The sequence below is a fragment of the Dendrobates tinctorius genome, unplaced genomic scaffold, assembly GCF_039654945.1.
Source record: "Dendrobates tinctorius isolate UK_male_01 unplaced genomic scaffold, ASM3965494v1 ptg000341l, whole genome shotgun sequence".
In the NCBI taxonomy this organism is placed as follows: Eukaryota; Metazoa; Chordata; class Amphibia; order Anura; family Dendrobatidae; genus Dendrobates; species Dendrobates tinctorius.
In genome coordinates this window covers 2,681,399-2,699,276 of record NW_027362007.1, presented here as the reverse complement: position 1 = coordinate 2,699,276, position 17,878 = coordinate 2,681,399, and the positions used below count along the sequence as shown (strand labels likewise).

Genomic DNA, 17,878 nt, shown 5'->3' with positions numbered 1-17,878 from the left:
ACCATGCGGCACCATGTCTATCACTCTCACCATGCGGCACCATGTCCATCACTCTCACCATGTAGTACCATGCCAATCAGTCTCACTATGTTGCACCATGTCAATCACTCCGACCAAGCAGCCCCATGTCAATCACTCTCACCTTGCAGAACTGTGTCAATCACCCATCAAATTCATCTTATACGTGGGCATACAAATCATTAATGGTCGGCAAAACATCTCCAGGTGTAAATGTGCTGCAGACAACACTGCGCACCACACTGGGAAAATTGTAGTAGTCAGGATTGTCGGCAAGAACAAGGCAGGAGCTCCACGGCGACGGTTAACACGACAGGTAGTGCGGGGACAGATCACTGTACACCGCTGCTACATCACAGCTAAGTGCAGGTGAATGGTGCCATATTGTGACCACAGGGTACTGCCACAACAAAACTCCAAGAAGGGGGAAAAGTTGGATATTTTGTGACTTGTCGTGGTCGCTGATCCTCGGGGTAGATGTGGCACAGAGCAATCATTGCCCACGAGATGTGTGTCACGGCCACAGTTGCCATCGCCCCAGACTGAGGCCTGCAGAAGATTGCTTTGAGCAAATTGAATTAAATTAGTGAAGATCCATAAGTTGTATCGTCAATCAATGCTCATTTTCAGCAGGACGATGACTTATGCAAAAATGGCCCTTATAAGAGGGATGGGGGCACATGTGCAAAGTACAATCCTTGGAAGTACTCACCATCACTTAAAGCTTCCAGTGATTGAAAGCCAATGTGTGTTACCTGTGTAGGAGTCAGCGATAACTCAGAAGAGGCGACTGACGAAGGGTTTAAGGATAGCTGCCCTAATAACTGCAGAGACAGTACTCTAATATGACGACCATGTGTCCTAAAGGACAGAGGAGAAGCTCAAAACGTCTGTATCTGGCGCTGAGCTCTCCACATACACAATGCACGGGATGCAGGTCACTGAGGATTTTCTGTGGTGACCGCAGAAAAATCAGCAGTTGTTACACGGGTTTTATGTCCTGGATTTCACTCACTGCACTGTATAGGGAGCGATCTGCAAGAAGCTCAGATCACGGAAGCCGCAGACACGAAAATGTGCACCACTGGTCAATCATTATACAATATCGCCTGCAGCACGACAGCGGAGCCGCCATGTGAACAACACATAGAGCCGCCTTTAATACGACGCATCATCTGGGTGAACAGTGGTGGAAAAAGGGCTGCAGAGTGAGCCCGGGTTCACGTCCGGACAGAGTGAGCCCGGGTTCACGTCCGGACAGAGTGAGCCCGGGTTCACGTCCGGACAGAGTGAGCCCGGGTTCACGTCCGGACAGAGTGAGCCCGGGTTCACGTCCGGACAGAGTGAGCCCGGGTTCACGTCCGGACAGAGTGAGCCCGGGTTCACGTCCGGACAGAGTGAGCCCGGGTTCACGTCCGGACAGAGTGAGCCCGGGTTCACGTCCGGACAGAGTGAGCCCGGGTTCACGTCCGGACAGAGTGAGCCCGGGTTCACGTCCGGACAGAGTGAGCCCGGGTTCACGTCCGGACAGAGTGAGCCCGGGTTCACGTCCGGACAGAGTGAGCCCGGGTTCACGTCCGGACAGAGTGAGCCCGGGTTCACGTCCGGACAGAGTGAGCCCGGGTTCACGTCCGGACAGAGTGAGCCCGGGTTCACGTCCGGACAGAGTGAGCCCGGGTTCACGTCCGGACAGAGTGAGCCCGGGTTCACGTCCGGACAGAGTGAGCCCGGGTTCACGTCAGGACAGAGTGAGCCCGGGTTCACGTCAGGACAGAGTGAGCCCGGGTTCACGTCAGGACAGAGTGAGCCCGGGTTCACGTCCGGACAGAGTGAGCCCGGGTTCACGTCCGGACAGAGTAAGCCCGGGTTCACGTCCGGACAGAGTAAGCCCGGGTTCACGTCCGGACAGAGTAAGCCCGGGTTCACGTCCGGACAGAGTAAGCCCGGGTTCACGTCCGGACAGAGTAAGCCCGGGTTCACGTCCGGACAGAGTAAGCCCGGGTTCACGTCCGGACAGAGTAAGCCCTGGTTCACGTCAGGACAGAGTAAGCCCGGGTTCACGTCCGGACAGAGTAAGCCCGGGTTCACGTCAGGACAGAGTAAGCCCGGGTTCACGTCAGGACAGAGTAAGCCCTGGTTCACGTCAGGACAGAGTAAGCCCGGGTTCACGTCAGGACAGAGTAAGCCCGGGTTCACATCAGGACAGAGTAAGCCCGGGTTCACATCAGGACAGTGTAAGCCCGGGTTCACGTCAGGACAGAGTAAGCCCTGGTTCACGTCAGGACAGAGTAAGCCCGGGTTCACGTCAGGACAGAGTAAGCCCTGGTTCACGTCAGGACAGAGTAAGCCCGGGTTCACGTCAGGACAGAGTAAGCCCGGGTTCACATCAGGACAGAGTAAGCCCGGGTTCACATCAGGACAGTGTAAGCCCGGGTTCACATCCGGACAGAGTAAGCCCGGGTTCACATCCGGACAGAGTAAGCCCGGGTTCACATCCGGACAGAGTAAGCCCGGGTTCACATCAGGACAGAGTAAGCAGACGGAGGCACTCTGTGATCATTTTCGTCAGTGTCCACTTTTTCCAGATGGGCACAAAATGCTGTTGACTGTCTTTTTTTTTTTCTTTTTGCGCCCACCTCAAAACTTTTGACAGTACTTTATATCCTCCAAAACTGCATTGTATTTCCTGCTGCTGCCCTAAAACAGAGCACAGAGACACAGGAGGCCGGCAATGACACGCAAGTTCATTGTTATGGATTTTAAGTAAAAAAAAAAAAAAAAAAAAAAAAAATTCGGCAACAATGTGACCTAAAAAAGAACATACATCTGCAGTCTGATGCCCTCTGAGCTCCACTAGGAGGCGCTGTGCACTTAGTCCTTCATAACAAGGTGCTGTCTGGTTCACAACAAAATAATAATTTTATTTCTATAGCGCTGATATATTCCACGGCGCTTTACATTATAGAGGGGACGTATACAGGCAATGGACAATACAGCATAACAATAATCGCATAAATCAGCAGATACCAAGAGGAATGAGGGCCCTGTGGCTCGCAAGCTTACAATCTATGAGGAAAGAGGAGACACGAAAGGTGGGTGGTAACAACTGCTTTCGTTGTTCGGACCAGCCATAGTGTAAGAAATCGGGTGTTCATGTAATGCTGCATGAACCGGTAAAAATGCATAAAAGTACAGACACAGAGGGCTATTAAATGCATAACGGCTGTGAGAACAGATGACATGAGGGTCCTGGTTTTGAAGAAAAATTTGAATGGGCAACACAGGGATAGGTTAAATAAATGTGTTGAGGTGATAGGACAGTTTGAAGAAATGTGCTTAAAACCGTAGGTATTGGGAGATTAATCAAATTATCCAGGGTAGTGAATTCCAGAGAATTGGCGCAGCACGTGTAAAGTCTTGGAGACGGGAGTGGGAGGTTCTGATTATTGAGGATGCTAACCTCAGGTCATCAGCAGAACGGAGGGGGCGGGTAGGGTGGTATACTGAAACAAGGGAGGAGATGTAGGGTGGTGCTGAGCCATGGAGAGCTTTGTGGGTGAGGGTAATAAATTTATACTGGATTCTGGAGTAGATGGGTAACCAGTGCAATGACTGGCACAAGGTAGAGGCATCGGTATAACGATTGGCGAGGAATATGATCCTGGCTGCAGCATTCAAGACAGATTGGAGGGGGGAGAGTTTGGTAAGAGGGAGACCGATTAGAAGAGAGTTACAATAGTCCAGACGAGAATGAATAAGAGAAACAGTACAAGTTTTTGCCGAGTTGTTCTAGGTGTAGGAGGTGCAGCTTCATTCAGGGCACTTTGCAGTGATTCATTATAATGTTTCAGTACAGAGTCAGGAGGAGATTGGGGCCAATGATGACTGCAAATTCTTCATAAGGTCCTGGCTGTTAGTGGCATGTAAAGTTGTGGCCAAAAGTATTGACACCCCTGCAATTCTGTCAGATAATACTCAGTTTCTTCCTGAAAATGATTGCAAACACAAATTCTTTGGTATTATTATCTTCATTTAATTTGTCTTAAATGAAAAAAACACAAAAAAGAATGAAGCAAAAAGCAAGACATTGATCATTTCACACAAAACTCCAAAAATGGGCCAGACAAAAGTATTGGCACCCTCAGCCTAATACTTGGTTGCACAACCTTTAGCCAAAATAACTGCGACCAACCGCTTCCGGTAACCATCAATGAGTTTCTTACAATGCTCTGCTGGAATTTTAGACCATTCTTCTTTGGCAAACTGCTCCAGGTCCCTGATATTAGAAGGGTGCCTTCTCCAAACTGCCATTTTTAGATCTCTCCACAGGTGTTCTATGGGATTCAGGTCTGGACTCATTGCTGGCCACCTTAGAAGTCTCCAGTGCTTTCTCTCAAACCATTTTTTAGTACTTTTTGAAGTGTGTTTTGGGTCATTGTCCTACTGGAAGACCCATGACCTCTGAGGGAGACCCAGCTTTCTCACACTGGGCCCTACATTATGCTGCAAAATTTGTTGGTAGTCTTCAGACTTCATAATGCCAGTGCCAGAGGCAGCAAAGCAACCCCAATACATCAGGTAACCTCCGCCATGTTTGACTGTAGGGACCGTGTTTTTTTTCCTTGAATGCCTCTTTTTTTCCTCCTGTAAACTCTATGTTGATGCCTTTGTCCAAAAAAAGCTCTACTTTTGTCTCATCTGACCAGAGAACATTCTTCCAAAACGTTTTAGGCTTTTTCAGGTGTTTTGGCAAACTCCAGCCTGGCTTTTTTTTATGTCTCGGGGTAAGAAGTGGGGTCTTCCTTGGTCTCCTACCATACAGTCCCTTTTCATTCAGACGCCGACGGATAGTACGGGTTGACACTGTTGTACCCTCGGACTGCAGGGCAGCTTGAACTTGTTTGGATGTTAGTCGAGGTTCTTTATTCAACATCCGCACAATCTTGCGTTGAAATCTCTTGTCAATTTTTCTTTTCCGGCCACATCTAGGGAGGTTAGCCACAGTGCCATGGGCTTTACACTTCTTGATGACACTGCGCACGGTAGACACAGGAACATTCAGGTCTTTGGAGATGGACTTGTAGCCTTGAGATTGCTCATGCTTCCTCACAATTTGGTTTCTCAAGTCCTCAGACAGTTCTTTGGTCTTCTTTCTTTTCTCCATGCTCAATGTGGTACACACAAGGACACAGGACAGAGGTTGAGTCAACTTTAATCCATGTCAACTGGCTGCAAGTGTGATTTAGTTATTGCCAACACCTGTTAGGTGCCACAGGTAAGTTACAGGTGCTGTTAACTACACAAATTACAGAAGCATCACATGATTTTTCGAACAGTGCCAATACTTTTGTCCACCCTCTTTTTTATGTTTGGTGTGGAATTATATCCAATTTGGCTTTAGGACAATTCTTTTTGTGTTTTTTCATTTAAGACAAATTAAATGAAGATAATAATAACAAAGAATTTGTGTTTGCAATCATTTTCAGGAAGAAACTCAGTATTATCTGACAAAATTGCAGGGGTGTCAAGACTTTTGGCCACAACTGTATAAATTTCTCTAAGTGTGAAAAGTGGGGGTGTCCTGAGCGGGGTGACACTTCTTGTCAGAATGAAAGAAGGATGTGGTCAGAGAGCAGAAGAGGGGAATTGGTAAAGTCATGCACTGAGCAGAGCTGGGGCAAGACCAGGTCCAGAATATTTATGTCTTCATGCGTAGGAGAGTTAGTAAGCTGTGAAAGGATGAAGGTGGAGGTTAGAGATAAAAGGCGAGTGGCATATGGGGAGACGGGATCACCAATGGGCATGTTAAAATCTCCCATGATGAGGGTGGAAATGTCACAGGAGAAAAAATGTGGAAGTCAGGTGGCAAAGTGATCCTGGAACTGACGGAAGGGGCCAGGAGGACGATACACCACTGCCACTCATATGAAAGGGTTGTAGAGTCAGACAGCATTGACCTCAAAAGAAGGGAAGATAAGTGTGGGTACTTGGGGGATAGGAGCAGACCAACACCTCCACCTGGTCTATTGTCCGATCACAGGGTATGAGAGAAATGTAGTCTACCACATGAGAGAGCAGCAGCGGCGATGTCTGACTGCTTCAGTACGAGCCAGAAGGTTAAGTGTTGTGAATTCTCTTACTTCTGAGTCAGGGCTCCCTCTGGTGGTTACTGGGGGTACTGGAGCGGGCCGGATTGACAGAGGTCTGCCACCTGATGATGATGATTGGAGATCTGGGGTTACCGATTGGAGTATTTAAGTCAGCAGGCTTCCTTCAATCCCTGCTGGTGATTTGCTTTCCTGTGCATTCTGAGGTCTGATGTCTCCTGCCCTGATCCTGCATTTTTCAGCTAAGTTGTTCATTTGCTAATCCTTTGCATCTGATCTGGTTTTGTCTCTTTCTGCTTGTTGTGAGAGTTCAGCTTGCTCCCTGCTGGGGCAGTGCTGGACCCCGCTCCATATGTTACAGCTTGTGTCAGTTTGTTCAGTCCCCTGTTATATTAGTCTCTTTTGCTTTGCTGCCAGTTCATACCAGAATGCTGATATAGTGGGGGCGAGGTCGTGAGACCTCAGTGTGTTTTTGTACATCAGACGTGTTGGATTTTTTTAGGGTTTTTGCGTGATTGCAGACAGTGTCTTTCCTTTCCTATCCTATCTAGTCAGTTTGGGCCCCATCATTTGCTCAGTCTATTTTCTGCCTGCATTTGTGTTTCATCTTGTCTCACCGACAATATATGTTTGGGGGCTATCTATTCCTTTGGGGTCAACTCCGGGGCAGTTTAGATTTCACCTTTCTTGCTTTAGGCTTAGTTCTCTGGCTGTGTCGAGGCGTCTAGGGCATCGTAGGTACGCTCCACGGCTACTGTTAGTTGTGTTGTTAGGACTAGGGGTCTGCAATCCGCTAAGTGACCAACCTTTCTGGTTTCCTGGTGGCCTAGCCTATTCCTGCCATCCTCCTCGGTGACCTGTTCATAACAGTTAAGAGAATCAGGAAGGAAGTGATGGATGAAGGAGAGTTTGTTACACACTGACTGATAATTCCAGAGGGCACTGTTAAAAGAGACAGAAGGCATGCAGGGAATATTAATGAGATTTGAGGGGTTTCTGAGTGTAGTAGATGAGGGGTTCAACTTACTAATACAAGAAGGGTGGGGGTTGGGAGCGATATCTCCTACAACTAGGAGGAGGATGGAAAGAAGAGCAAATGGTTAAGTGATTTTTGAGAGCGTCTCTTGTGTAGGATAGTGGGACTGAATGGATTTGTGCAGCTTGTGAAAAGAGTGTGAGTGCTGTACATAGGAGAGGAGAGAGGGGCTGATATGGAAGGAGTGCAAATAGTTTGTGCAAGGATGGTGGATGTGAGTTAATGCAGCAGCCAGAACATAAACTACAAATACATATGGTGAATATCTGTTGCAATCCAAATACTAGGGAAATAAGTTTCTTTGAATGTCTTACCTGTCTCCTGCCCTGTCTAACTGCCATGATTAACTGCAAGGCATTTTGAATAAAATGTGTATAAATGCTCCCTACATGAATGCAAGCCCAAAGCTATGCTGGAATACATAGGAGGTTTGTTCTTAGATCTATCACTAATTTGACTTGTTAACAATCAGTCACCTAAATTAAGACATCAGGAGCCAATAAATGTAGAGATAAACAAACAAGTCTGCAGGCCAACAAGGATCATAGACCTCTGATCTAGCGTGACGACCTTACAGCATCAGGGACCAACTCAGTAAGATGAATGAAGTATACACCATTAATAATGCTTGCAGAGATGAAATGAGGTTGTACAATTCTCTTGTACATTCCTATGATGACACTGGGACCCCGATTCTCCACGCCTTCTGTCTGGCGTAAAAAAGGTTCTAATTATGACTTTTATATTTGTGCTTTTTTTTTTTTTTTTTAACAGAAGTTTTGATTGATTTCTCCATTTTTTTTTTGTTCGAAATTAGAGGCACGGTTTTCCTTTTGATATCTTTTATTCTAATTTATCATCATTTGTGGCTTTTTTAATTCATGTAATATTTTTAAACCTGTTAGGTTACAAAATCTGTTTAGTCTTATTTTGCCCAACTGAGACTAATGTCCGTCATTTTAAAAGGACAGTACAAGTTTCCACTGTAAAAAAGTGCAAAAAAGGTAGAAAAACAAGGGAAAAAAAAGAGCATCTTTGATTCTGCCAAAAATTCATCACACTAATGAAAACCGAAAAGTCATTATCTCAATAAATTAGGAAGCCTTTGCAGGTGTTTTTTGTTAATTTTTCTAAGTGTTTATAAAGGTCCCTTAGTCTGTTTCAGTAGCTCCACAATCATGGGCAAGACTGCTGACCTGACAGATGTCCAGAAGGCAGTCACTGACACACTCCACAAGGAGGGGAAGCCACAAAAGGTCATTGCTAAAGAAGCCGGCTGTTCACAGAGTGCTGTATCCAAGAATATTAATGGAAAGTGGAGTGGAAGGAAAAAGTGTGGTAGAAAAAGGTGCACAAGCACCGGGATAACCGCAGCCTGGAAAGGATTGTTAAGAAAAGACCATTCAGTAATGTGGGGGAGATTCACAAGGAGTGGACTGCTGCTGGAGTCATTGCTTCACACCACACACAGACGTATCCAGGACATGGGCCACAAGTGTCACATTCCTTGTGTCAGCCACTCATGACCAAAAGACAACGCCAGAAGCGTCTTACCTGGGCCAAGGAGAAGAACCGGACTGTTGTCAGTGGTCCCAGAGTCTGGAGGAAGAGTGGAGGCCACAATCCAAGCTGCTGGAGGTCTAGTGTGAGGTCTCCACAATCAGTGATGGTTTGGGGAGCCATGTCATCTGCTGGTGTAGGTCCACTGTGTGTTATCAAGACCAAAGTCAGCGCAGCCGTCTACCAGGACATTTTAGAGCTCTTCATGCTTCCCTCTGACCGACAAGCTTTATGGAGATGGAAATGTCATTCTCCAGCAGGACTTGGCCCCTGTCCACACGGCCAAAAGTACCAATACCTGGTGTACACACAACAGTATCACTGTGCTTGATTGGCAGCAAACTCGCCTGACCTTAACCCCATAGAGAATCTATGGAGTATTGTCAGGAGGAAGATGAGAGACACCAGACCCAACAATGCAGACAAGCTGAAGGCTGCGATCAAAGTAACCTGGGCTTCCATAGCCCCTCAGCAGTGCCACAGGTGGATCACCTCCATGCCATATTGATAAAGTAATTGATGCAGTAGGAGCCCCGGCCAAGTATAGAGTGCATTTACTGAACCTACATTTCAGTAGGACAACATTTCACATTTTACAATCATTTTTCAAGCTGGTGTTATAAAGTATTCTGATTTACTGAGATAATGACTTTTGGGTTCTCATTGGCTGTAAGCCATAATCATCAACATTAACAGAAATAAACCCGTGACATAGATCACGCTGTGTGTAATGACTCTATAGAATATGAGTTTCTCTTTTTGTATTGAAGAACTGAAATAAATTCACTTTTTGTTGATATTCTAATATTGTGAGAAGCACCTGTATGTGGCACAAAAGCCTTCAAATGCGCAAAGAGAAGATTAAACAGGCGATGTTACTCCACTACGACACTGAAGGGCAACTGCAATAAAAGTTTTCAACATTTAGAAAAGTCACATGATCGAATGATGAAATAGGTGAAAACATTGGGATAAAGTCACTCACGGCCATAAGATCGAACAGAGAAAAAGAAAGAAAAGTGACAACACCAAGTAAAGGTAACATAAAATTAAATTAAGAATAAAGCACAAATAAGAAGTTACTATTAGAATCATTTTTGCTCCAAATAAAGGCGGAAAGACAATGATAAATCGCGGCCAGAGCGCTTATATACAGATGGAGTTTGCCTTTGTAGGTGCTGTTCCAAAAATGAATTCTCTTACCAACAGTCCTGAAATGCTGTTGTGTTGCAGTGTTGTAGAATAGAATATAATGACCCTTTTTATTATGGCTTTCATTATTTTTAGTTGCTTAGGCGGCACTGGACAGAATCAGTCTCCTTCCCCCTCTGGAAGCTACCAATCTAGCCCCTTCTTATTTGTCGGGTACAAGGAGTCTCCGAAGCTATACTGTCATGCACTTCCGCAACAAGCAGGCAGAAACCCATATCTACTGGCTGCGGTAAATGGCGGCTCAGAATGCGTAGACCCGGCTGTGGCTGAACATGCATCCATCATCACACGGCTGATTAGGCGGAGGTAATTACACACCATGAACACCTGATGGCGCCATACAATAGACAATACATCAAATCAATGTACTGTATGTTTGTCGATCTGTATTTTTTTTTACTTGCATTGATTTATCTCAATAATCAGAGGGTTTCCATAGTGAATCATCACTGGGCCTGTGTGCACTGGGTTATGGTGGAGAGGATCATCCGGGCGCTCCGCATACAGAGACCCTTACTGCATGGACGTCACTCACTGTGCATGCAGCGGGGTCATTCGTCATATATACACAGGACAGGTGATACTTGCTGTATGGGGTCCAGTGCAAGGTATGAGGGGCCGCTCATATACTGCGCACATCACAGTGCAAGATCTGGACTTGGCGGCAGTGAAGTGCAAAATATATTTAAAGGGGACCTACCACCAAGACCTCACATGTCTGCATGTACTATCTAATATGGGCAGCACGGTGGCTCAGTGGTTAGCGCTGCAGCCTTGCAGCACTGGGGTCCTGGGTTCGAATCCTACCAAGGGCAACATCTGCAAGGAGTTTGTATGTACTCCCCGTGTTTGCGTGGGTTTCCTCCGGGTACTCCGGTTTCCTCCCACACTCCAAAAACATACTGATAGGGAATTTAGATTGTGAGCCCCATCGGGGACAGTGATGAAAATGTGTGCAAACTGTGAAGCGCTGCGGAATATGTTAGCGCTATATAAAAATAAAGATTATTATTATTATTATTATTATATAAAGCTCAATGTGTGTATGTCCGGGATTGGCATCTGCACCGTCGTAGCTACAGCCACAAAATTTTGCACAATCACACGTCTGGACCCCGAGAGCGTCATAGGCTATGTTGTGAGGTGAAGTTTTACCCTGCGCGTTTCAATTCACCAAACAATTTTGCCTATTATTCTTAGCATTTCTATGGTGTTATCATCCTTCTGTAAAGCTGGAAATAACACAATTTATTACTGTGCCGATACAGACCACCCTCTGACACAGACTGCAGGGGGAGCCCAGTATCACATAGGATAGGATTAGATACACGGCTCAGCAGTCAGTATCCCACAGGAGAGGATTAGATACACAGCTCAACAGTCAGTATCACACAGGAGAGGATTAGATACACGGCTCAGCAGTCAGTATCACACAGGATAGGATTAGATAAACAGCTCAGCAGTCAGTATCACACAGGATAGGATGAGATACACGGCTCAGCAGACATTATCACACAGGATAGGATTAGATACACGGCTCAGCAGTCAGTATCACACAGGATAGGGTTAGATACACGGCTCAGCAGTCAGTATCACACAGGATAGGTTTAGATACACGGCTCAGCAGTCAGTATCACACAGGATAGGATTAGATACACGGCTCAGCAGTCAGTATCACACAGGATAGGATTAGATACACGGCTCAGCAGACATTATCACACAAGATAGGATTAGATACACGGCTCAGCAGTCAGTATCACACAGGATAGGGTTACATACACAGCTCAGAAACAGGATGTGCCAAAGGAGAGGACATTTTCATTCCAAGAATTCCACTCATTCCATCTGATTTGTTTTTTTATTTTAAACGCCTCCAGTTTGCAGTTCAACTGCTATTTGCAATGTCCATTAACAAAGCTCAGGGACAGTCCTTGAAAGTAGTAGGGATAGATTTGCAATCTCCATGCTTTTCTCATGGTCAACTTTACGTGGCCTGTTCAAGAGTTGGAACTGCCAAAAATCTGTTCATCTTTGCACCGAAAGGAAAAACCAAAAATGTTTATCAAAAGGCTCTTGAATGAGTTGAAAATAAAATACTATCAATACTTGAGTAATCGTTTAGTTAATTTGTGTTGCAAATCTGTAGTGCTGAATATATGATGTGAAATGTTTTTATGTGCAATATATGCATTATAATTTGTTATAACTAACCACAGGTGGTAACTATGCTCAGGCAACGCCGGGCTCTTCAGCTAGTTAGGAAATAAAAGAATAACAGCGAGGCGCCTGATCAGAACTCCAGGGGGGGTCACAGACTGGGTGACCCTTTAAAACATTTATTGAAAACGTTCCCCAATGTTCTTATAAAATAAGTATAGTCAGCAATGATTGACTAAAATAAAACGAGTGAAGTGTAAATGTCCATTTCTGTGTTTGCAACTCCTATACGATCCCTGTAGATTGTAAGCCCATGAGGGCAGGGTCCTCTCCCCTCTGTACCCGTCTGTTAGTAGACTGTATTACCCCCTTCACACATACGACTCCACGGAATAAAGGATACTTAAAAAATAATACTAATATGCGGACCCAAGTGCCCCCGCGGGTGATACAATCTCTTCATATCTGTCTTTTCAAAGGTCTGCATGGAGTAGAAGAACACAAGACTGCAAGATCAGACCTCATAGTGTTTGTATTCAGTCACCATGGAGACGTACTGGTCTGTAGAGGAGCTGCAGACACAAAACGACTCCATCATATTGTAAATGCATTGAAGTGTAAAAAAAAATAAAAAAAACTAAGTCAGGACTTTAGTAATGAGGACTGTGGTGCTATTTGCCCTGAAACACAGGGGACACGACAGTCAGTATTGTGGTAACTCACAAAGTCGGCCTCCAGCTTGCCCATCTCCTGCTTGTAGCTCCTCATGCGGTTGCTGTACATTGCCCTGCTCTGAGCCGGGATCTCCCGAACCTCCAGGTCCATTTGCTCCAGCTGTGGGGACAGAAGTTGTGAGGTGAGAGGCGTGCGGACATCGTACATCACTCATGTGTGACCACAAGACACCCTGCACTGTCCGCGCGTCCTCCGGCCCCTGCAGAGGTCATTCTCCTCCCTGTACCCCCCATCATACGCTCATTGTAGGGGGCTGCAGCAACGGGTGAACCCACTACCATATAGTCTGCTCTTCTGCTGGGCCAATGCATTACAAAAAAGGGGTTGTCTGAGATTAGGAGAAAAAAAAAAACAACAACCCTATCCTATGCAGTTGTGCCTCCTGGCTCTGGACAGCTGGACTGGGGTCCTGCAAATTATTTTGCTCAACTCTAGTCAGGACGGATCAGCATGAAATCCCCCCATGGACTTATAGACACAAGTGTTCCTTATCTTCCTACGATCTCTTCATTCCACGGCAGTGAACCTGTAACTTGTCTGTGAAAGGGATTGTAGCCTCTCTGACCTATCTCAGGGCCTGCGCCCTGCAGTAATTTATCCTCAACAGGACAGATCAGTACGTCTGCGCAGGAGCGCGATGCCAGCGGGCAACAGGAGGGCGGCGCCGGACCCGGACCTAAGACACCCATCGGACTGGACCACCCCCCGGGTGAGTATAAAAAAAGCTTATTTTTCTTATCTCTCAGGTCGGACCTGGGTCTTATCCCCAGCATTATAGAATGCTGAATATCAGCCCTGAAAGGCAGCAGCCAAAACTGTTGACAGGTTCCCTTTAATAAACTGGGAAGCTCCCCAGCCGTTGGCTTTCCCTCTGCTGGTTAAGAAAATTGCGCAGAAGCCCACACCATGTTTTTCAGAAAAATAATCTTTGATTAATGAAATACATGTACAGTAATTTCCACACACACTGTACTCATTGTATTTGTCACTGACGTCTGTATATCTGCCTATTCTATGTGTATTTACTGTATGCGATCCATCTCTTCTATCCTGCCGGCTCCGGCCGTGATTTTACACTATGCGGCACATGAATTGCCAGCTTTTCTTCTATGCAATATATACAGTATATGTGTGTGTCACTGACACCTATATATATCTATGTATTCTATGTGTATACAGTCAGGTCCATATATATTTGGACAGAGACAACATTTTTCTAATTTTGGTTCTAGACATTACCACAATGAATTTTAAACAAAACAATTCAGCTGCAGTTGAAGTTCAGACTTTCAGCTTTCATTTGAGGGTATCCACATTAAAATTGGGTGAAGGGTTTAGGAGTTTCAGCTCTTTAACATGTGCCACCCTGTTTTTAAAGGGACCAAAAGTAATTGGACAATTGACTCCAAGGCTATTTCATGGACAGGTGTGGGCAATTCCTTCGTTATGTCATTCTCAATTAAGCAGATAAAAGGCCTGGAGTTGATTCGAGGTGTGGTGCTTGCATTTGGAAGGTTTTGCTGTGAAGGAAACATGCGGTCAAAGGAGCTCTCCATGCAGGTGAAACAAGCCATCCTTAAGCTGCAAAAACAGAAAAAACCCATCCGAGAAATTGCTGCAACATTAGGAGTGGCAAAATCTACAGTTTGGTCCATCCTGAGAAAGAAAGCACTGGTGAACTCATCAATGCAAAAAGACCTGGGCGCCCACGGAAGACAACAGTGGTGGATGATCGCAGAATAGTCTCCATGGTGAAGAGAAACCCCTTCACAACAGCCAACCAAGTGACCAACACTCTCCAGGAGGTCGGCGTATCAATATCCAAATCTACCATAAAGAGAAGACTGCATGAAAGTAAATACAGAGGGTTCACTGCACGGTGCAAGACACTCATAAGCATCAAGAATCAAAAGGATAGACTGGACTTTGCTAAAAAACATCTAAAAAATCCAGCACAGTTCTGGAAGAACATTCCTTGGACAAATGAAACCAAGATCAACCTCTACCAGAATGATGGAAAGAGAAAAGTATGGTGAAGGCGTGGTACAGCTCATGATCCAAAGCATCCCACATCATCTGTAAGACAAGGCAGAGGCAGTGTGATGGCTTGGGCATGCATGGCTGCCAGTGGCACTGGGTCACTAGTGTTTATTGATGATGTGACACAGGACAGAAGCAGCCGCATGAATTCTGAGGTATTCAGAGCCATACTGTGTGCTCAGATCCAGCCAAATGCAGCCAAACTGATTGGTCGTCGTTTCATACTACAGATGGACAATGACCCAAAACATAAAGCCAAAGCAACCCAGGAGTTTATTAAAGCAAAGAAGTGGAATATTCTTGAATGGCCAAGTCAGTCTCCTGATCTCAACCCAATTGAGCATTTCACTTGTTAAAGACTAAACTTCAGACAGAAAGGCCCACAACCAAACAGCAACTGAAAACCACCGCAGTGAAGGCCTGGCAGAGCATCAAAAGGAGGAAACACAGCGTCTGGTGATGTCCAAGAGATCAAGACTTCAGGCAGTCATTGCCAACAAAGGGTTTTCAACCAAGTACTAGAAATGAACATTTTATTTACAATTATTTAATCTGTCCAATTACTTTTGGTCCCTTTAAAAACAGGCTGGCCCATGTTAAGGAGCTGAAACTCCTAAACCCTTCATCCAATTTTAATGTGGATACCCTCAAATGAAAGCTGAAAGTCGGAATTCAACTGCATCTGAATTGTTTTATTTAAAACTCATTGTGGTAATGTCTAGAACCAAAATTAGAAAAATGTTGTCTCTGTCCAAATATATATGGACCTAACTGTATGTCTATTCTAGTCTAACCTGTGATTTTACTGTACGCTGCATATGAATTGCCGGCTTTTCATAGGATCTAGATATGGTTCTACAGGCAGTAGTTTTTTTTTCCTCTGGGGGCACTCAACTTTATCAGCAGGTACAAAGACACAAATTAGCCCCCAAAACTCATGAAAAAACTGCAACAAAACAGCAACAAAAACACAATAAAAAAACACCTAAACGTGTTTTTGCCACAGCTTCTTTCCTGCAGAAAAAAAAAAAAAACGCAAAAACGCCCAGTGTGAACTTACCCTAAATCAGAATATGTCCAGTAGTGCCATCAGCTCAGAACTGGCAGCAACAGAGCTAGACCCATCCATTAACCGGAGAAGTCATCTTCATGGAAGAGTTGTGGCCAAAAAACAAACGCTTATCATGGAAGGTAGGAAAAGAGATTCAACTATGCACAAAAAACGTAAGTACCGGGTGCAGAAACATCCTCCGTAACCTGTGCACAAGTGACAAGAAGTGATGGAGGCGACGGGCAGTCACCAGATACCGGCGACGGGCAGTCACCAGATACCGGCGACGGGCAGTCACCAGATACCGGCGACGGGCAGTCACCAGATACCGGCGACGGGCAGTCACCAGATACCGGCGATGGAGGCGACGGGCAGTCACCAGATACCGGCGATGGAGGCGACGGGCAGTCACCAGATACCGGCGATGGAGGCGACGGGCAGTCACCAGATACCGGCGATGGAGGCGACGGGCAGTCACCAGATACCGGCGATGGAGGCGACGGGCAGTCACCAGATACCGGCGATGGAGGCGACGGGCAGTCACCAGATACCGGCGATGGAGGCGACGGGCAGTCACCAAATACCGGCGATGGAGGCGACGGGCAGTCACCAGATACCGGCGATGGAGGCGACGGGCAGTCACCAGATACCGGCGATGGAGGCGACGGGCAGTCACCAGATACCGGCGATGGAGGCGACGGGCAGTCACCAGATACCGGCGATGGAGGCGACGGGCAGTCACCAGATACCGGCGATGGAGGCGACGGGCAGTCACCAGATACCGGCGATGGAGGCGACGGGCAGTCACCAGATACCGGCGATGGAGGCGACGGGCAGTCACCAGATACTGGCGATGGAGGTGACGGGCAGTCACCAGATACCGATGGGATTTACAAATTATTTTGTTCGTTCAGTTTGTTTATTAATTGATAAAAATAAACTATTATTTTTATAAAAGCAGTCTAACGTGGCAGCATTTTTCCCCATCTGCCTAAACCTTCTGCACAGAACCAGATATATATATTTATTTATTTCTATTAAACTAGTAAAGGTCAGAGATGATATTTGCCTGCCGCCATACTGTGTATATTGTGACTGTCGCTCCTGACTCACGCTATCCCTGTCTGCACACAATAGGACAATTCTCTGCTGCAAAGAAACCGCCGGCCAGTCTCGCTGACACACACCTGGATACTCCCTGGTCATGATGTCAGCCAAAAACAGCAGCTGACTACAGCCCACAGAGTACGCAGCCACCCTGCGGGACTGGAGGGAACTCTGTGTACCCACTCATACCCACTGCGAAGCTCTGTGTACCCACTCATACCCTCTGTGAAGCTCTGTGTACCCACTGATACCCTCTGAGAAGCTGTGTACCCACTCGTACCCACTGTGGAGCTCTGTGTACCCACTCGTACCCACTGCGGAGCTCTCTGTGTACCCACTGCGGAGCTCTGTGTACCCACTGCGGAGCTCTGTGTACCCACTCGTACCCACTGTGGAGCTCTGTGTACCCACTCGTACCCACTGCAGAGCTCTGTGTACTCTGTTATACCCACTGTGGAGCTCTGTGTACCCTGTTATACCCACTGTGGAGCTCTGTGTACCCACTTATACCCACTGCGGAGCTCTGTCTACCCACTTATACCCACTGCGGAGCTCTGTGTATCCACTCATACCCACTGCCGAACTCTGTGGACCCACTTGTACCCACTGCAGAGCTCTGTGCACCAACTTATACTCACTGCAGAGCTCTGTGTACCCACTAGCTAAACATTATGAAATTTAAAAAGCATACAAATAAAAGTTTTGCCTCTAGGAAGAAGGGGAGGAAAAAATGAAAATACAAAACATAAACTGTTTGCGTCATGAAGGGGATAAAGAATGAAAGGAGCGGTGGTTTAAACATCAATTATTTACATCTGGTGACTGAAAACCTACATAATCCCAGTCACACAGGTG

At 46.2% G+C, this 17,878-nt stretch overlaps 1 protein-coding gene across 6 annotated transcripts in view; it reads right to left on the bottom strand.

Moving 5' to 3' along the window:
* The window catches only part of VTI1A (vesicle transport through interaction with t-SNAREs 1A), a 475,911-nt gene that overhangs the window by 454,786 nt on the left and 3,247 nt on the right, over nucleotides 1–17,878 (bottom strand). For all 6 annotated transcript variants that reach the window (XM_073562138.1, XM_073562139.1, XM_073562142.1 and 3 more), the window contains exon 3: nucleotides 12,814–12,924. In XM_073562138.1, coding sequence (XP_073418239.1) covers nucleotides 12,814–12,924 — 111 coding nt within the window. The remainder of the gene's footprint in view (nucleotides 1–12,813; nucleotides 12,925–17,878) is intronic.